General features: G+C 42.6%; 1 protein-coding gene across 2 annotated transcripts; it reads right to left on the reverse strand.

The window, feature by feature from the left end:
• Positions 1-14,398: 14,398 nt before the first annotated feature.
• On the reverse strand, positions 14,399-21,933 carry LOC308285699 (uncharacterized protein). 2 transcript variants are annotated; one of them, XM_080726544.1, is made up of 5 exons: positions 21,833-21,933; positions 21,418-21,517; positions 18,857-18,958; positions 17,081-17,167; positions 14,399-16,895 (listed from the first exon to the last, which is right to left on the reverse strand). In XM_080726544.1, exons 3-5 carry the CDS (start codon positions 18,900-18,902, stop codon positions 15,613-15,615), a joined length of 1,416 nt encoding a protein of 471 aa, XP_080582670.1. In that variant the 5' UTR covers positions 18,903-18,958; positions 21,418-21,517; positions 21,833-21,933; the 3' UTR covers positions 14,399-15,612. The 2 variants fall into 2 exon arrangements, with proteins under 2 accessions (XP_080582670.1, XP_080582671.1); XM_080726545.1 differs by lacking the exons at positions 21,418-21,517; positions 21,833-21,933 and having other exon boundaries at positions 17,081-17,162; positions 18,857-18,924.
• Positions 21,934-22,004: the final 71 nt, after the last annotated feature.

The following is a 22,004-nucleotide window of genomic DNA, read 5'->3' on the forward strand; positions in this document are numbered from 1 at the left end:
CATGTGTCCTGTTTTAATGAGTATGACTCTGAACTAGAGCAGTCCTGTTTTAATGATTATGACTCTGAACTAGAGCAGCATGTGTCCTGTTTTAATGATTATGACTCTGAACTAGAGCAGCATGTGTCCTGTTTTAATGAGTATGACTCTGAACTAGAGCAGCATGTGTCCTGTTTTAATGAGTATGACTCTGAACTAGAGCAGCATGTGTCCTGTTTTAATGATTATGACTCTGAACTAGAGCAGCATGTGTCCTGTTTTAATGAGTATGACTCTGAACTAGAGCAGCATGTGTCCTGTTTTAATGAGTATGACTCTGAACTAGAGTAGCATGTCCTGTTTTAATGATTATGACTCTGAACTAGAGCAGCATGTGTCCTGTTTTAATGATTATGACTCTGAACTAGAGCAGCATGTGTCCTGTTTTAATGAGTATGACTCTGAACTAGAGCAGCATGTGTCCTGTTTTAATGATTATGACTCTGAACTAGAGCAGCATGTGTCCTGTTTTAATGATTATGACTCTGAACTAGAGCAGCATGGGTCCTGTTTTAATGAGTATGACTCTGAACTAGAGCAGCATCAGAGCCCTAGAATGAAGAGTTAGGCCAACTACGTTCACTTCATGGGGCGAGTCCAATGGCGGCTCGTGGGGAGCTTCTAAAGTGACAAATCGCGAGAATTGGTTAGAAAGCAATAGCAACTGACAGTCTCACGATAACAGAGTACATGCCTTTCATTGCCTTACTTTCAGCTGCCACACGGTGGTGCTATTGTGCATGTTAACAACGTTATGGCGACGCATTGATTAGCCAGTGACAGGGCAACAGCCCGACTTCAAGGATCTTAAACCACGTTATTTTACATCGTTTTTTGGCAATAGTGTAAAGTAAATATCAAAGAGACTTTGGTTATCCCTGTAAAATACTTTAAAATGGTTGTAATGTTGTATATTTACCTAAAAATGCCGATGTTTGCGACGCTTCTATTGAAACCAATGTTATTTAAATCTCCCGCTTGTCACTTTACAGCTGAAACATGGGTCACGTGACACAGTTCATTTTCAGACCCCTCGGTGACACCACTCTCTGATTATACTGCTCTGAGCAGCATGTGTCCTGTTTTAATGAGTATGACTCTGAACTAGAGCAGCATGGGTCCTGTGTTAATGAGTATGACTCTGAACTAGAGCTAGGGTGACCAGATGTCCCCCTTTGCGAGGGACAGTCCCACATTTCCATGACTTTTCAGGCGTCCCCCAAATTGAGACTCTGTCCCACATTGTGACTGGCAGGTGTTGATATAGGTGCGCTGATTGTTGCTGAAGCTCTTTAACATGAGCTCACAGCAAGCTAGACTGGACCACACTGGACTACTATATTAAATTTGCTGCCAAACCCGTAGATCCCGGAAATTTCCCGTTGTACCTCCCTGCCAAGCCCGTAGATCCGTAGATTAGAAAGAAAAAAAATCTAAAATTTTGACCCCAAAAAATGTAGTAGGCATGATAGCAATCGCGAAATCGCATGTTTAACCCCCATAGCAACCCCATCTTTCAAGCATGGCAGCCATCTTTGTTTATGTAGCAGGATGGGCGTTGGCTACCAATCTGCCCATGGCCCATCCTCCTCATCAGTGGGCTGATTACTATTTAAGCAGCACACTCTCTGCGCTTGTGAGGTGTCTCCCAGTAGCTGGCCTGTTCAGGCTACAGCTGGCCATGCCTTCCCACAGCATGTGTCTTGGTAACTTAGGCTGGCCTGTGGGGCTTCAGCGTTATATTGTGCAGGTATGTGATTTGTGCTTTCTAGCTGTTGATCACAAATAATAGTGTGTGGTCTTGAACCTGACTGTTGTTGTCATTTATAGCCCTGGTGGTGCTACAAACAGTCCTCCTGCATTGTTTGGTCATGGCATGTGGTGCCACATCACCATGCAAGGAAGGTAGGCTGCTTTGGTCTTTCTCTGCAGTCAATCTTTTCATTTGTTTGTTAGTGACACTATAGTAAATGTAAACTTTATTCTTTCAGTTCGCTAACTTACCTGGTTACCACCATTGCGGGCATGGCAACTGTGTGCACTGCCCTGGCAAATGGGGTAGGTTATTGTCAGTTTGATTGCTTTTGAGTTCATCATTACTGAATAGCATGGCTGCTTATCATTTCAGGGCCAGTGACACTTACTGCTGCTTTGCCAGATGTACAAATTGCCTAATGAGAACGTCAATCCTACAACTCGGCTCATCTGTTTGCATGGAGTTATGTTAGAGAAGGCTGGACACATAGGCAACCACCACCATCCTGTGAACTGAATGGCCTCTAATCAACACCATCTAGTGACCTGACTGTATTTTGAACATATGGATCTGCCTATTACTAACTGCTATTTCTATCTATACAGGCCTGGTGCTGGGACTTGCGTCTGGGACAGGTGACGGCTGCCTGTGGTCCCCCTGGTTGTGGTTGGTTTTCTGTTATTTTGTTAATTTTGCTGTGCTTTGCTGTGATCATCGGGGGGTGCCACTGCCATGGGGCCGGTTGGCCTGCCCCTCTTCCCAGTTCCCAGCCCTGGCCTAAAGATACATAAGAGTGTTTTATGGACTCATGTTTAACTCTTGCATTAATGGATTCTATTTTATTGATCTATGATGTATGATCTTTAACTAACTTGATGTTTAAATAAATACATTTTGTACTTTTGCAAAACCCGTTTCTGCCTCTGACCTGTACAACGAACCTTGTGGGGAATTCATGTATTCAGGTGGTTCAATATATCTAAAAACTATTTCCTAGGGCGCAATACCCTAGGTGGCGTTGTTGGCAACTTTTAATTTATACCGCCATGCTACATTTACATTTTAGGAAAACATCTCAGGCATTATCTCATGAATGCCTGAACGGATTTCCATTCTGACTTTTTTGTTTGAAAGCTGTGAGCAATCTGCACACACGTGGTGCATGATCTAGGCATGGGTGTGCATTATCCGTGCACTATGAATTACATGGAAGTCTATGGAGACTTATGGCAGGATTGGAGTACGAAGGTATTGTTAAATGGCAGCAAATGAGTTAATATGGTATAGGGCATTCCATTGTAAATGATCTACAAGCACACAGCGCCTCGCACCGCGAGGCGTTGTGTGCTTGTAGCTCTGCTAACGCGTTATAAGTGCATGGTCATAACACATTATTATGCAAAGTGGAACAGCACATTATAACTACCATAACTTACTTTGTTATAAAGGCACATGGAGAAGTCCTTTAATGAGTCATAATGCAAAAAGTGCAAAAATGACCAAATCACCACCACAACAGGGCTGCTCACAGGGAATTCCTGCTCCAGAACGGATGCAAAAGTGGTCGACTCCCGCCACTGCAGCGCACATAAAATGCCGTAACTCGGGCTAGGAGCAACCGGGAGAGCCGGGGCCGGCACCCACGCGAGACACGGAGACAGTCGTGCGTACACCTAGCAGCGGACCCCCGTCACTGCACCCTGCTAAAAAGGCTGTGTCATGTGACTTGACTTTCGCGTATCTAGGGAGTCTTACTGGTTAATTAATTATGATAATCATCAATAATATGCTATAACATGACTTTGAGACCTTTAAGTAAAGTGACAACATTCTTTAATAGTTATTAGTAATTGTATAATACTATAATACAGGGGTGCCCAAAAGGTAGATCGTGATCTACCAGTAGATCACAAAGGCTGTGCAGGTAGACCACATGCCCCACCTGCCTCTAACACATTTGTATACAAGAATCACAAAACCCCTTTTTTGGTATCTGTCACTTGAATTAAGGTCAAGAAGGGCCTGTCAGCTCCCTTCATGGCTTTTAAAGTAAATGCAATGCTTTGTTTTCAAGTGCCAGTAGCATTAAGAACCGGAAAACCTACTAGTTTACTATACAGAATGGAATGAAGACATTTCCTCTTACTATTTCCCATTTTTTCCCCTGCTATTTAAGTGCGTTTGTCATATATACTATGCCGGTGCTGCTATTTCAAAGCCCCCTTAGATACATTGTTTTTGGGTGGGAAGATCATGTTGACCTGGTAATTTCTGAAAGTACCGTAGCTCAAGTAAAAAAAGTGAGGGCACCTATGCTATAATACCATATAACACAACATAGTGACTTTTAAGAAAGTGATAACAATAATGAATGGTTATTAGCAATATCATACTTTAATACTTTATAGAACAATATAGTGACCATTAAGTAAAGTGACAACATCAATGAATGGTTATTAGCAATTGTATCATTCTATAATACCTTATAGAACAACATAGTGACCTCACCGGTCGTCTCGCAGGCCGTCCGCGGAGAGGACGTGCCTAATCTGCGCCCCGTGGAGAGGACGGGGCGCGGATTGGATGCGTCTTCACGTCCCACGGACGCCACCGGAGCTCACCCTTGCTGTACTGTAATGCAACTTAGCTCTAGGTTTTATTCTATAAATAAAACGACCTGCTTGATTTAACAGTCATTTCATAGCATAACATTATCATCCTTTGTGATACAAGACACAACATTGAAAAATAGCTTGCAATCACTACACTTTATACTGTATTTGAACACTTTGATTACAAGTAACTTTGTAGATTTAGATTATTGTTGTTACAAAATATACATTAAAATAGCCTCAACCATTTCAGGCCATGACCTCAACAATAATCATAATTTAACTGGGGACCCCCCACCCTGACAATCACTTGGATTGTAGGAGTTGAGGAATTATGTTTGGCTTGAATTGGTTCCATAGATACAAATTGCGAAAATAGCCTTATTTTACCAGTTTTTATAGTATATGATTTGTTGATTATGTTTGATGCAGTAAGTTATCTTTTTAGAGGCAGGAAAAGGGTATTTAAAGTCCTTAAATTGTCACTTCACTGTCATTTACTCTAGAGAGCCTAGAGTAGAACTATTAGCAGCTTGGAGAAATGAAGAAACAGACATAATGAAACTAAATGAGGTCCTGGTGGTCTTCAGGTTCCTCCTGTCTGGCTGCTCTCTCCACTATGGATGCACTGATGGGTTTTCACGGTTCCTTTATGAGCAAAACACTTCCCACATATTTCACAACTAAACGGTTTCTCTCCACTATGGATGCGCTGATGTATTTTCAGGGCTCCTTTCTGAGTAAAACCCTTCCCACACATTTCACAACAAAAAGGTTTCTCTCCTGTATGGATGCGCTGATGTGTTTTTAAGGCTGTGGACTGATTAAAACACTTCCCACATATTTCACAACTAAAAGGCTTCTCTCCAGTATGGATGCGCTGATGTATTTTTAACTTTGAGTTCTCAATAAAACACTTCCCACATATTTCACAACTAAAACCTTTCTCTCCAGAATGGATGCGCTGATGAATTTTCAATGATCCAGGCGTAGCAAAGTTTTTCCCACATATTTCACAACCAAAAAGGTTTTCTTCAGTATGGGTGCGCGTGTGAAGTTGTAATTTTCCATTCTGAGCAAAAGACTTTCCACATACTTCACAACTGAAGAACTTCACTCCAGTGTGAGTCATCTTGTGACTTTCAAGGCCATTTGCTTGAGTGAAGCTTTTCCCACACTGATCACAGCTGTAAGGCTTCTCTCCAGTGTGAATTCTCTTGTGTACGGTGAGGTGACTCCTTATATTGAAGCTTTTCCCACACGTGTCACAGGAGTAAGGCTTCGCTCCAGTATGAATTCTCATGTGGGGATTAAGGGCTGATAATTGAGTGAAGCTTTTCCCACATATTAAACAGCTGTATGGCTTCTCTCCAGTGTGAATTCTCTTGTGTGATTTGAGTTGAGAGATTTGATTGAAGCTTTTCCCACACTGATCACAGATGAAAGGCTTCTCCCCAGTATGGATGAGCAGATGAGAGTTTAATGTTTCATAGCGAGCAAAACACTTCCCACATATTTTACAACAGAATGGCTTCTCTCCAGTGTGAATTCTCTTGTGTTGTATGAGGTGAGGCATGTAACTGAAGCTTTTCCCACACTGATCACAGCAATAAGGCTTCTCTCCAGTGTGCATTCTCTTGTGTTGTATGAGGTGAGGCATGTAACTGAAGCTTTTCCCACACTGATCACAGCAATAAGGCTTCTCTCCAGTGTGAATTCTCTTGTGTTGTATGAGGTGAGGCATGTAACTGAAGCTTTTCCCACACTGATCACAGCAATAAGGCTTCTCCCCAGTGTGAATTATCTTGTGTTGTATGAGGTGAGGCATGTAACTGAAGCTTTTCCCACATTGATCACAGCAATAAGGCTTCTCTCCAGTGTGAATTCTCTGGTGTTCTTTGAGATTATATTTAGAAGTGAAGCTTTTTCCACATTGTTTACAGCAGGGTCTTGGTTTAACTGAGGACAGGGCAGAAGAAAACACAAAACTGAAATATCAAAATACGTCTGCTTCGTTGACAAATGTTTGTCTGACTTTTTTCTATCAAAGATCATATTAATCTCCAGTTTTACATGACAAGGGAAAGATGAGAGACAACAGAACAGAATAGAACAAAGTAACAAAGAGGGCATGAAACTCACTGAGGTCCTGGTGGTCTCCAGGTTCCTTCTGTTTAATGGAAACAGGCCTGTCTGGGTCTGGAGAGTTCATCTTCACCTGCAGTCTGGACTCGTCTGGGATGAAGGAATTGGAATCCAATTATTTAATAATCAATTAAATGGGTCATTCCAATGCTGGATGAATCTGCAGTCACTCAATGTTAATAGTATTTGTAGTAGTTAACATTAGAACATTTGGACATAATGCGCAGATATGGGCAGATAAATAATGAAGGCTAGCTATGTGTTTGACTAGAGTGCTGAAATACTACAATGACCATAATGCTTTGGTGCACGGCCCTTCCTTGCAGGGAGGGGTAGGTTGCGTCTAACTTCACTGTTTCTACAACAAGGACAGCATGGCAGTGCTGCCATAGCCTGGTTAATAAACCAGACTGCACAACACCACCCCCTGTTGACACGCAGTGAGGAATTAGTATGAGCAACGCCAGGCTAGTGCTGCCATGCCTGATTATTATAAGTGATTTTTAAGTGACTAAGTTCCTTGTAAATATTGGTTGTTATGTTTTTTTCTCTATTTGCTTGTTTCTAAAATATAGTCCATATTTGGAAAATAGCCGACGTATAGGTTTGAAGGGTTTATTATGTGGCCCATCAATATCCACATATTTTGGTCTTGTTTTCTTATACCTGGTTGCGTATTTATCCTGCAAGATCTGGCAACACTGCTACCAGTTCCCGACAGCAACAACTCAGGCTGACTGCAGGGCCTGTTTCACGAAGGCAGAATTAAATAATCCAGGATTTAAACCAAATCCTTGTTTGACAAAGCCTGCTCTGTACAGCCTGGCTCATTCCGTTCCATTAAAGCCAAGCCAGGCTGAGAAGAACCGTGAAGCCAGGCTGAATGTGTGTTCATGTATCCCTAACCCATTTAGTGCTCCAGACATGAACGGGTTAAAATGTCCATGCTGCCGTTTGCTTGCTCCGTCCGCGGCCAGTCTCTTATTTTGAAGGCCGGAAGTAGACAGCGCAAACAATTCCTACTTGACGACATTTACTTGAAGTGGAAGTGAAGTCGTCCCATGCGGGAGCAGTAATGGCAGATCGATGCCTTTCAGCTTGTACTATTTTAGCGAGAATCCAATGCCATCCTTGGCATCAAACGTGTTTTTTGGAGAAAATGGACATCAAAGATGAGAATGACCGTTGGCTTCCATGTTAAGGGATCACTATTGTGTGCACGTGGATGCGCGATGATGAATATTTTTCGCGAGTATACTCGGGATCGGCTACAAATGAGTTGAACATTTATGTACGTGCCAAATGTGGAGAGAGTACGCAAATCAGGATGAAGCTGTCCTGATATGACCGTCATGTTTCAGAGCTACTCTCTACCCATCTTAAGGGCTTCAAGTTCATCATGGTCCCAAAATACTCCATCACTTCTGCCTTGGCACACAGTAGACAGATTAGGTTCTGACAGCTTTGCACGGACCTTTATAATATTAGACTAAATGGTTACAGTGACATAATAAACAATACTTATTAGACTAAATGTGTACAGTAACAGTAATAAAACGGTACATACCTATCCTGTGTAACTTGATCACAGGTTTCAACATGGTGGTCTGCATCTCCGCTACAACTCTGTTCTTCACACTCTGATGGAAAACCTTAGACTGCTGCTGTTAGACTGTTAGGTCGAGAAATGTATTTTGAACAGCTCCAGATCTGAAAGGAAAATATGAATAATCCAAGAATATCTCCGGATCTATCCGTTTGTCATTTGAACCGTTATGCAACAAAGTGCTTGTTTTTTTTGTTTTTTTTCCCTATGTCATACAAGTGGCAGAACTACTTCACGCTGTTTACATGAGGATTTTATACGTGTGAGAGAGAGATATACAGATACAGAGAGAGAGATACAGACTGATACGGAGCGGGGGGCAGAGAGAGAGATGAGAGAGAGAGAGAGAGAGAGTGAGTGAAGGCAACACATGTTGTTTACAACCACAGACAGTTGCAGAGGCACCAAGCCAAGAATGAACACACACACACACACACACACACACACACACACACACACACACACACAGGGGTTGATGACACGTGAGAGGCCTCACAGGCGTGCGTGCGTGTGGTGTGTGTGTGTGTGTGTGTGTGTGTGTGTGTGTGTGTGTGTGTGTGTGTGTGTGTGTGTGTGTGTGTGTGTGTGTGTTGGGAGGGGGGTGGGGACACATTTAGGTCAGACAAATGGGTGACCCAGCTGTCTCTGGTTGCAAACATGTGTTACCTTCACACACACACACACACACGCGCGCAATGCGCGCGCGCACACACGCACGCACGCACGCACGCACGCACGCACGCACGCTCTTCCTCTCTCTCTCTCTCTCTCTCTCTCCCTCTCTCTTCTCTCTCTCTCTCTCTCTCTCTCTTCTCTCTCTCTCTCTCTCTCTCTCTCTCTCCTCTCTCCTCTCTCTCTCTACTCTCTCTCTCTCTCTCTCTCTCACACACACACACACACACACACACACACACACACACACACACACACACACACACACTACTCGGCAGATAACTACAAAAGCAGAGAGATCAGCTACTGGCAGCTACTTTGATCAGCAACATTGACAGATTTAATGTATGATTGGACTGACTGATTATTGTATTAATATTCATAGATGCAATAAAACAACCTGACGTGGAGCTCATCCATCCATCCATCCATCCATCCATCCATCCATGATCCATCCATCCATCCATCCATCCATCCATCCTAAAGTTGTCTAAGCAACAGGAGTTGTAGCACCACCATGTTGAGACCTGTGATCAAGTTACACAGAAATAGGTATGTACTGTTGTATTACTGTTAGTGTAAACCAGGGGTCTTCAACAGGGGGTCCGGGATCTCTAGGCGGTCCCTCAGAGTTACAACAGGGGGGTCCTCCAAATCTTTGTGTGATAGAAACTTGTTTTACCCCTTTTTTTATATTAACCACTTGAACCCCTGTAGCGTCCACATTCTGAGAACTTTAGCCAAAAATAGCAGATCTACAAGCACACAACGCAAAGAGGTTTGGTGTAGAGGGGGAAAAGAGCAGACAAAGTACAAGAGTGAAAGGTCAAGTTTATTAAGTAATTGACGGTTCAAGTGGTTATATATCTGAAAACCCACATTAACATGAATCCAAAATTACACTGATGATCGTGCTGTCAAACAATGAAACTACTGTATATGGAATCTATGAACAGGTTGTGGGGGTCCCTGCTTCATCTCTCTCTCAACTAGGGGTCCTTGGCCTGAAAACGTTGAACCTTTGCAGTCAAATTCACTGCACAGCTGGGGTGCACCTTACTCCCCTGAGTACGAGGAAACTGTCCGTTCATTTCTAGGCACATATTTGGATTTCTTATGAATATTTTAGTTTCAAGAACTTCCCGTTGCCTTTCACTGGTTCCCTAGTCCTACGTAAACCAATACTCCTTGACGTAAACCAGGAAGGTGCCATTGTGTCCGTCTCACCGAGAGGATCCGAAGACACTAGATCTCGAACTGGGTTGTCCGAACGTTGAATTATTGATACGGCGCGTCCGGCGTCGTTGAGTAGCGGACGCTCGCGTACGGAATTCCGAGGGCGACTTAGTAGTCACTTAGTAATCTCAGTAATCACCCCAATCCTTGCCTCACTCCACTTTGTCCCCTCCTGTCTGTTTTAGAATAGATTTTAAGATCCTATTGTTTGTGTTAGAGAATTCATGGCTGCTTGTCAGTGGAGAAACATCAGAACAAACCTGAGAAACCGGCAACAACTTCTTTGTCAGTATATAAAATTAAAGCATTGAATATTTTTTGTAGTGAATAAGATTGAATTCATTTTAAATGTTGTACTTTGTATAATGACTTTTCCATTCAATTCACTAGAGAACAAACCTGGGAAACTGGCAAGAACTTCAGTGAATGTTTTTGTCAATATATAAAATGAAAGCATTGAATAATATTAAATTTATTTAAATGTAGTACTTTGTATAATGACTTGTAGGAATGTAGGTTGTGCGTATAAGCCATACATTTTTATTTGCTATAAAACATTTTGTTACCTTCTTAACATTTAGGCCTAAAATTATTGAATGCTTTAACCAGTGAAAAATAGCAGATATACAAGCTCACAGCGCGGCACCGCCGCGCTGCGAGCTTGTATATCTGCTATTTTTGAAAAAGTCGTGAAAATGTGTGCAAATCTTTGAATATATGTATTTTCAAAGCGAACGTTTGTAACTCAAATTTTGCTTCTGGGTGGTCCCTGGAACTAAATATGGGGGTCCGTGGCCAAATACATATCATTTTGGGGCTCCTTCACATGAAAAGGTTTGAGAACCACTGACATAGTCTCTCAAGAACAGACTAACTGAGCTCCAGTTGAGTGAAAAGGACCTTTTCTTTGACGACGGACTAGCCAGATTGTGACATAGAAACATAGGTTTTTCAAAAACCTTAGGATTCAAAAGACACTTATGGAATCGGGTCAAAATTCTAATTTCACGATTTTTCAAAAATAACAGATCTACAAGCTCGCAGCGCGGCACAGTGGGCTTGTATATCTGCTATTATTCAATAGTTAAAGCACAAAATAATGATACACAATAATGTTGTACCCGTTCTAAATGGGTTAGACGAATTGGCCTACGTAACCTTTTGAGGAAAACAATATTTTTTAAGTCAGCTCCTCATGACACTGTGGCCACCTCTGGTAAATCTACAAAATCTGTAAACAAACACAATGTCATCTTACAACTAACATTGTTCTCAAGAATGTTAAAATGAAAACCATTTGAAGTGAGAAAAAATAAAACCGAAAATAAATAATAACTCCATTCAGGATGATTAATCACCCTGTCAGGGTTGGAAGGGTACTTTAAAAACAGAATAGTTTAAAAAAATGTAGTCAGTAGCACAATCCTATTACTGCAATTTCAAAAGTAACTGCTGGTTACTTTCAGTTACTTTTGGATTACTTTTCAGCAAAAAAAGGTTTGCCATTGTCTTGATACAATGGCAAACCAGATAACCAGAGCCTAAGAAATTAAGAAAAGGACAACAGAAATATGGTTATGGTCATTTAATGATTCAAAAATGTGAACTCTCTCAACGGTGAACAACAGTAGGAAAAAAACATTAAACATTACACACTAAAGCACTCAGCTCTATAAAATGATATTCTATTCAATCTTCATTAGTGGACTCAGGTCCAAATACAAGACACAAGGAATACCGTAGGCTACTCTCACAATAAAAATCCTCATTCTACTTTACTTTGTTTGTGTGTGTGTGTGTGTGTGTGTGTGTGTGTGTGTGTGTGTGTGTGTGTGTGTGTGTGTGTGTGTGTGTGTGTGTGAGAATGAATGAATGAATGAATATTTTATTTCCGTGTCTGGACAACATTTGACCCATCCCATATGGGATTATCAGACACATCAAATACATACTGTACATGTAAACAAATTCCTCCAACAGCTAAATATAAAGAATACAGTATCTCACAGAAGTGAGTACCTTACAGAAGTGAGTGCACCCCTCCCATCTCTGCAAACACTCAAACGTCTGCAGAGATGAGAGGGGTGCAGCCACCCCTGCGATACCCTACCTCTCCATATGGCCTGCCCAGTGCCCATAGCACAAAAGTCAACATTTAACTTCACCTATAGGTCACCCTTCTCCTCCTATCCCACGCTTTAAAGAGATATTCTGCAAAAGCAAATACATGATCAAAAATAAATGTTATTAAGGCACCATTCTCATACTCTATTAGGTTAATATCAGGGTTATGAACTCTTTTAAATAAACACTCTCATAGGTCATGATACAAAGGACAAAATAAAATGAAATGTATTTGGTTCTCTACCTCACCCCGATCACAGTATTCACATATTCTTTGTTCCTCTGCTAGGCCCCTGTACCTTCCTGTTTCAATGTGTAAAGGCAGAATGCCACATCTTAATTGCGCACAGAGTGACCTTTGGCTTTTAGGTAAATTATACAAAATATATTTTTCACATGTGTGTGTGTGTGTGTGTGTGTGTTTTAGAGGGGAAAATCCCAGTTGTCCTACACCCAGTTGTCCAACGTCCCAGTTGTCCTATTGCGTCCCAGTTGTCCTACTGTAGCCTGGCTGTTCGAAATTGGGCGAAATGTGTGTGTGCGCGTGTCCAACGTCCGACTGTAATTATTGTCCACGACATTGCAAGCGGCGCGAAGGCCAGCGGACCTTGGTCCAAGGTTGTGAAGGCCAGGGCCGGCCGCGCGAGTTACGAAGCCGTGGTGAATGCAATCGTTATATTTATGCCCAGGCCGTAAGGCCTGGGCAAGCGCACGATAAACGCATGAATGGGATGAAGATCGCTTGCTTTACAGTCTGTTTGCGGACTAGCCCATACAGCCAGGCTACAGTAGGACAACTGGGACACAGTAGGACAACTGGGACGTTGGACAACTTAGTCCGGGAAAAAAACGGTGATTTTTGGCTGAACGTGGTTTCGTCGGTTAAAGTTTTTTTCTCAACTGATTCTTGTAGCTTGGGGTCACCTCTTAAGGATTCAAGAGGATGACCAGTGATATCCATTGAGCATTTTTTATTATTAACCCCTTAATGCCTAAAACATGGGCTCCCATTGATTTTCTATACAGGAGGAAAATACCCAGAAAAAGATAATTTTTCGGGGTATTTAAGGAGGATCTGAGGGGTTTAACTAGGGGTTTCTCATGATGCTGAATCCATTGCAGGCATTTGTTTTGCACAAAAAACATTCCGTGGGCTAGAAATAGCCTCAGAAAACAATACACGTATGGGTGAGTATTCATGTTAGTCGGAGGCCTTAGGGTTTTTTTTCTCGTGCTAATCAGTCTAAAAGTGCAAAATTTTGCACAGATGTAGCTCAGGGCTTGCTCTAATGATTTAGCTAGGGCGCCCGAGTCTGCGACATTCGGGGTCGCCACAGCGGCCAAATCAAGTTGGGCTCCCATCGACTTTAGTGATGAAAAGTGATGAGTCATCACTTTTCAGAGTTTTGTGGGTGTTGTGGTGACCCCGAAGGTCGCCGACCTAGCTAAATCATTAGAGCATGCCCTGAGCTACATCTGTGCAAAATTTTGCACTTTTAGACTGATTAGCACGAGAAAAAAAACCTTAAGGCCTCCGACTAACATGAATACTCACCCATACGTGTATTGTTTTCTGAGGCTATTTCTAGCCCACGGAATGTTTTTTGTGCAAAACAAATGCCTGCAATGGATTCAGCATCATGACAAACCCCTAGTTAAACCCCTCAGATCCTCCTTAAATACCCCGAAAAATAATCTTTTTCTGGGTATTTTCCTCCTGTATAGAAAGTCAATGGGAGCCCATGTTTCAGGCATTAAGGGGTTAATAATAAAAAATGCTCAATGGATATCACTGGTCATCCTCTTGAATCCTTAAGAGGTGACCCCAAGCTACAAGAATCAGTTGAGAAAAAAACTTTTACAGTCGAATCCACGTTCACCCCCATTTTTCCCGGACTAACTGGGCGTAGGACAACTGGGACTAGCCCGTTTTAGAGACCCTGTGAGATTGAGACCAGGAGCGCTCGTTTTCAGGTGCAGCTGGTCCCTTTCTGCGGCAGTCGTTTGCAGAAGCAGTCGCTACAATGTTTACACATTCTAACGGACGGTGCTGAGTCTGCTCATGCGACATTCGCCGATATACAGTATTTACATATAATCAGATGTTAGGCAAACCTTATAAATATTGACCTCTGTTTAATTTTGAGTTGCCAATTGTTGTTAGACCCCCCCCCCCCTCCCTTTCTCCCCAATTTAGTAGTTTTGCCAATTGATTCCTCCCCACACACATTTCTGCTGTCGTATCCAACTGACTCAGAGAATGTTAGAGAGGCAGGGGCTGACATTTCTAAAAGGGCCTTTTGGTGGAAATATTGAAAATAGCAGACCTCCAATTAGCTGCGACGCGTTGTGAGCTTGGAGGTCGGCTATTTTCAGTACTTGATACCACACTGAACTTAGCATAAAAAGGTCAATACTGGAGATGTGGTGTAACAGCATGGATTTCTACACAGAGAGGGCAATTCTTTAATAAGATGCTGCATTCAAGTTCAGGAGAGTTTGGACAAGGCAATTCTCTTGTACGCTGCCTTCAGGTTTGGCATGGAAAGAGGGCATTTGCATTTCTTTCACCCGGCTTCCCTGCCCCGAACACGGGCCAATTGTTTTAGACCCTCGACAAAGCCGGGTTGCACCACGGTGAATTGGAACCCACCTCTGTGGTGGTGGGCAGGAACTTTTAACAGTTTGATGGTTGGTGGCAAGATTAGAGGCTTACGTTCAGAACTGACGCTAGAGCTGTGGTTCCCAATTTCTTTTGGCTCAGGGCACCGCTATAAATATATATTATTTCCATCCGAGGCAGCCCTACATTATATTCATAATTCTCAGCACCTGAAAACGTTGAGATAATAGTCATTTTGGTTGGAACTGACTGAAAATACAGTAACATACTTCAAGTTTAAAATAGTGTCCAAATGCAGGGGGCATGGTGGCGCAGTGGTTAGCGCTTCGCCTCACAGCTAGAAGGTCCTGGGTTCGATTCCCGCCGGGGGACGCTGTGGGTGCTGGGGGCATGTTTCTCCCTCCGCGTCACCACCCTAGGTGGGGTCGGCGATAGGGCCTTTCTGTGTGGAGTTTGCATGTTCTCCCCGTGTCTCCTAGGGTTGATACCCTCACAAAAACATCCAGTAATCCTGGTCTCAATAATGCCTAATCCCCCCTGTCAGGTGAAAAGAAACAACTTGGACTACTCATGCATTGAAGGAAGCATGAGGTCAGTCCGTTGTCTCCCCAGGCGCGGCAGAGGGAGAGCAGAGCCCAGGATTACATAGGCAATTGGCACTGGGTGAAAATGGGTTGCAAAATCGTGGGATAAAAATTATAAGTAAAACAAAAAAATAGTCCAAATAAATTAAGAATACTCTCAGTTTATTTCGTCATGTCACCCGCCATCCACTTTGAAAACCCCTGCGCCATGCAGTCTAGATGATCATTGTGTGTGCTCTGAGTTGATCCACTGTAGAAAACCTCTTCCCACACCAGCAGAGAGGCTTCTCTGCAGTATGGATGAGCCGATGTCTTTTCAGTGTTTTCGACCGAGTAAAAGACTTCCCACATGTTTCACAACCGAAACGCTTTTCTCCGGTATGAATGATCTGGTGTTCTTTGAGACGATCCACTCCAGAGAATTTCATCCCACACCGGTCACAGCAGAAAGCCTTCTCTCCAGTATGGATGAGCCGATGTGTTCTTAAAGCTCCCGACTGAGTAAAACACTTCCCACATGTTTCACAACCGAATGGCTTCTCCCCGGTGTGAGTTCTCTTGTGCGTTTTGAGAGTAGAAGCGCTAGTGAACGCTTTCCCACACAGGTCACAGCGGTGGGGTTTCTCTCCGCTATGGATTTGCAGGTGCTTTTTCAGTCCTCCGTTCTCGGTGAAACACTTCCCGCATATTTCGCAAGCGAAAGGCTTCTCACCAGTGTGAGTTCTCCTGTGGGCTGTGAGCTGGCCGGTTTGAGTGAAGCTTTTCCCACACTGGTCACAGCGGTGGGACTTCGGTCCCGTGTGAATTCTCCTGTGTACTCTGAGAAGAGACGCTGAATGGAAGCTTTTCCCACATTGGTCACAGTGGTATGGTTTCTCTCCAGTGTGAACGCGCAGATGATCTGTCAACGACCTGTACTGAGTGAAACACTTCCCACACACGTTACAGCCAAATGGCTTTTCTCCTGTATGGATTTTCTGGTGTTGTTTGAGAGCATGCGTTCTTCCAAACCTTCTCCCACACTGGTCACAGGAGTACGGTTTCTCACCAGTGTGAACTCTCTTGTGTTCTTTAAGAGTAGACGTTTGAACAAAGGTTTTCCCACACTGATCACAGTGGTATGGTTTCTCTCCGGTGTGAATTCTCTGGTGGTCTCTGAGATTAGTACTGTGGGCGAACCTTTTCCCACACTGGTCACAGCCGTAGGGTTTTTCTCCGGTGTGAATTCTCCGGTGTACATTGAGAGACGCCCCATCAGTCAACCTTTCCCCACACTGGTCACAGCAGTGAAGCTTCTCCCCCGTGTGAATTCGCCTTTCGTGCCTTTTGAGAGAAGAAGCCTCGGTGAAGCTCTTCCCACACTGGTGACAGCAGTAGGGTTTTTCTCCAGTGTGAATTCTCTGGTGTACTTTGAGATAACTCACTGTAGAGAACCTTTTTCCACACTGGTCACAGCAGCAATGTGTTGTTTTAACTGAGGACGGGGCACGGCGGGTATCTGAGATGGAAAACACAGACCTGATAAGAGCCAGCTTCATGCACCAATCAAACATTAAGTTCCGAGTTAACCTTACAACCAAAGTCAGTCACTTTAAAACATTGTCTGTATTAATCATCAATTTGACAGTGACAGTGAAAGGTGAGGGACAACGAAACAGAATAAAACAAACAAAAATAACTCACTGAGGTCCTGGTGGTCTCCAGGTTCCTCCTGTTCAGCTGGGTCTGCAGAGTTCATCTCCACCTGCAGTCTGGACTCCATGGACTGCTCTGGAACCAAGCAATTGAAATCCCATTATATTAACCCATTTAGCCCTAGAATTATTGAATGCTTTAACCAGTGAAAAATAGCAGATATGAGCTTGTAGATCTGCTATTTTTGAAAAAATCGTGAAAATGTGCACTCATTTCAAGGCTGAAATTTCAAGTCTCTGCTTCTGGGGGGTCCCTGGAACAACATATTTTGAGATGGGGTCTGCGACCAAATAAATGGAATTTTGTGGGTCCTTGACGTGAAAATGTTTGAGAACCACTGAAAGACTTGCACACATTTCGTTTTCTTTTTTTTTTTTCAAAAATAGCAGATCTACAAGCTTGCAGCGCGGCACTCGGTGCCGCGCTGTGAGCTTGTATATCTGCTATTTTTCAATAGATAAAGCATAAAATAATGGTTAAAGTCGTTCAAATCTAACGCGACTCGGGCACGTTCCCGGTCTTTGAGAGTTAATAAATGATGTCACTTGAACTCACATTCTGAACAGATTAGCGGTGCTACAGGCAGGGCTCCTCAACCCTTTTTTGCCCCAAGGATTCCCTTCCGAATATTTCCAATATGTTGTCGATCACACTTTTCAGGTGAACGAGGGAAGTGTTACGACCTGGCTCTTAGGCCATAACAAAAAGGAGAGAGACGGATGTGGCCACACCAAGCCTTTTACAGTGCACCCCTGGAACACTGGCCAGGGTGAATTGTACTGTACTGTACAGTATATGGAGATATGCTGTAAGAGCCCAAACGCACTTACTCAGTTATATCCGTTATGTGAAAGTCCTATGATGTCTATGACATCTGACATCATACCCTTTTATGTAGAACCAGCCGTTAGTGTGGTGGTATTTGGCCGATGTGGCCTCCAAATATGGGCATTCCCATATGAAGTCCTGCTAAATATGGGCTTAATATTGATGACATCAGGGAACTCCAAATATGGGCATAAAAGGGATACTGTTAGTGTGACATCACAGTGAAGCCAGAGCATGATGTCAGAGCAGAAAACCCATTCTGCTAAGAGTGGTTCCCCTGACATCACAGTGATGTCAGAGCAAGATACCACAGTGATGTGTCAGAGGAACCACAGTGTCAGGCGTGACTGACCGAGATACGGAAAGATGTGCCTGTTTTCATACGGTCCTACGGTCGCAATAAACTGTAAGAGGGAATTCATTTACCAGCGGATTCCTCGTGACTCGCGTCAGGGCAACCACTCTTGCAATTTCCTAGAATTGTTTCTTTGTATTTTTTTTCTTTCTTCTAACACCAGCAGCACACTACTCCTTCTGCAGGACAGACCCCGATACCCACAATAAGCCTCTCCAGACCTACATGTAAACACAACAAGTGGCAGACTGTCCCTTTACGTATAGGCTTTTAGAATGTGTCCACAAAACATAAGTAGCTTTCATTCGTGTTATCATCTGAATTCATTCTTTGGTACAGTTAAGGTGGTTGCACACTGCTGCGTTTTTCGGGCCGAATATCGGGGTGAATTTCGGAGTGCGTGAATAAAGAAATCAACCTCACATTATGTCATTCATGTTTGCACACTGCCGCCCGTTTGGCGCACCACTCGGTCCCTTGCTCTCTCTATCTTTCTCTCTCTCCTTGCCCTGAAAAACGCACTTCGCAACGAAAAACGCAGCAGTGTGCAACCACCTTAACAGTCATACAACAGTACATACCTATTCTGTGTAACTTGATCACTGGTTTCAACATGGTGGTCTGCATCTCTGCTACAACTCTGTTCTTCACACTCTGATGGATGTTCACTGTATCTCTCGATACTGTTGATCAAAAAACACAAGTGTATTTTGAGCCTGTGCTGTAAATGATCTACTTCACTCTACTTGGCAGCACAGAGAGAGAGAGAGAGAGAGAGAGAGACAGACAGACAGACATAATGTTTGCAACCAGAGACAGCAGTGAGCAGGGTCACTGCAGTCCATTTGACCTAAGTGTGGACTTTGCCTCCTCCTCACACACACACACACACACACACACACACACACACACACACACACACACACACACACACACACACACACACACACACACACACACACACACACACACACACACACACACACACACACACACACACACACACACACACACACACAGAGAGAGAGAGAGAGAGAGAGAGAGAGAGAGAGAGAGAGAGAGAGAGAGAGAGAGAGAGAGCCTGTGAGGCCTCTCTCCGGTCAGGAATGTGCAATTCTCTCTCTCCCCTGTGTGTGTGTGTGAGCACATGCACGTGTGTGTGTGAGTGTAAGCAGTGGTGTAAAATAACTAAGTACTTAAGTACAATGTTGAGGTATTTGTACTTTACTTGAGTATTTGCAATGTCCAATACTTTTACTCCACTACATCTCTCTTTACTCCACTACATGACCGCGTATTTCCCGGTGAACCTGTGCGCAAAGGTGGGGGCCGATGGGCAAGGAGGGTCACGAGCTTGTGAGAAACAACTAATTAAGACCTTAAAACCTGGTGAAAACAGTTGCGTGCATTAGCGGAAGATGGCGATAAAGGAAATCATTACATGGAAAACATTAAATTAACTTCTGAAAAGGCTTCTAAGCCTACACTATAGCCTACTAAAAAATAGAGGAACCGCGATCTTGCCACACGTGAATAATTGTGGTTGTAAACAATAACACAGACAATATAATATAAATCCTTAGTCTAGTTGTGGGAAGAAAAGGATATCATCATGGCCCCAAATAACTTTGAAATATCTTGCAATTGGCGAGGAGTCTCTTACTAAATCGGCAAGAGTTCCTCTCATTCTCAATACATAAAGGCTATAAGCTATATAACCTCTCCATCATCAGCAATAGTCAGTGGTGCGTGTTCCCCACACTCCCAAGCCCCCACCGTTGCGCTTAGGTTCACCGGGAAATACGCGGTCGCCTCCACTACATGTATTTGACATTTTTAGTTTAATACACGTTTGCCCTATTTTATACCTTGGCTATTTGAAAATACCCGATCTACAAGCTTGCAGATCTGATATTTTGCATTTTGTACTTCTACTTTTGGTACTTTAAGTACATTTCAATGAGTACAGCAACTTGCAATGGGCCTGGTGTACAAGATACACTACACCACTATGATACCCAAGTACCTGTCAAAATACTTTATAAACATTAAGGATGTCCATAATTACAACACCAGAGGCAGCACCACAGATCACTTCCAACCCAGAGTCAAAACCAACAAAGGGTCAAACTCGTTTTTCTGCTATACCACCAAAATGTGGAAAGCCTTACCGAAGGCCATAAAGGAGTGTGGATCACTAGCATCCTTTAAAATTGCCCTGAAAAACCACTTACAGGCAGCAGCCGTTCGCAACTGGTAAAAAAAATGAACCTAGCCCAACCCTAACCTCCCCTGCCCCTTCTTTGTATATAGACCTACTGTTTGTTTAGACTTACTGTTTTCTTTGTTGTTGTTTCTTTACATATCTACTGCATAGTACTGTGTTCTATTTGTCTGTCATTCAATGTTATATGAGATACTTCAATGGTTTCCAGTGGAAATAAGCTTAGTCTTTTCATGGATCTCCTTTTAGTAGACCTTGTACCAGTGAACTGTACCGTCATGAAACTGTACCCTTTCCTATGCAAACTTCTAATAAAGTCTTCAATCAATCAATCAAACTTTTACAGTAAATACATTTTGAATTCTGGACTTTTACTTGTACCAGAATAGTTCTACATTGCAGTATTGATAATTTTACTCAAGTAAAAAATGGGAGTACTTTTTCCACCATTGAGTGTGAGGCTCAGACATTCCTCAAGATGAGATAAAACTAGACTAACTAGAATGCAGAGTGTACTGGTGTAAACTCATACAACATTGAATGAAAGACAGACAGACAGACAGACAGACAGACAGACAGACAGACAGACAGACAGACAGACAGACAGACATGTAGCAAAACAAATGCTTGCATTGGATTCAGAATCATTAAAAAAAATATATTTTTTTGGGGTATTTTTTCCTCTTATTATAGTGTAGGCTATAGTAAGTGAATGACACAAACTTTCAGCAGCTGCCAAAATAGTGCCAGGGCGAGAAAAAAAAATGGAAACCGCTTATTTTATTTTTTTTACATCCTACTGGGTCCATAGAACAGAAAAAAAACATGGTTTACAAGAATCTATATGAAGAATTCCATTAAATACACAATTACATATAGCCTACTATATATTTTGTCATTCTTGCTAAAGTAAATTACTTGAATGTAATGTTTCTCCTCTGTACCTCCCTCAGATGTATACGGATGGACAGCAACACGTTCTTGTAAATTACTGATGAATTTATTCACACCGTGAGAACTGAAAAAGGTTCAAAAAGATATACAAAAAATACAATAAACACTTGGTCATAAACAAACATAAAAAAAACTATTCTCTAATTTCATTTTCTCATTGTCTTTTCATTCATTAATATTGTAGTACAATAACTCAAATCACCCATTTCCATATGCAAAATGCAAGATTTACATAACTCTACATAACTACAACATTAATTAATGCCATAGAGTAGCATTTCTTAGCTCTTTAGCTGTTTACATCAAGCCAACAAACGCAACACTGAAGTAACTTCAATAAAACAACACAGAAAACACCAGACTACATACAGTACAGTACCTTATTAGCTGCTTACATTTACAAGGAGGGAATCAACGTTCAAATTGCGGACTTTATGGCACTTTTATTGTTAACCTTGACAACAACACTGTGTAGTGTGTAGCCATATATCTATGTGTGTAGCTACTAGCTACTGCTAGAGCGGTGAACTGATAAATTTGTATTACTGTGT

This window comes from Nannobrachium achirus (assembly GCF_963921795.1).
Source record: "Nannobrachium achirus genome assembly, chromosome: 5".
Lineage (NCBI taxonomy): Eukaryota > Metazoa > Chordata > Actinopteri > Myctophiformes > Myctophidae > Nannobrachium > Nannobrachium achirus.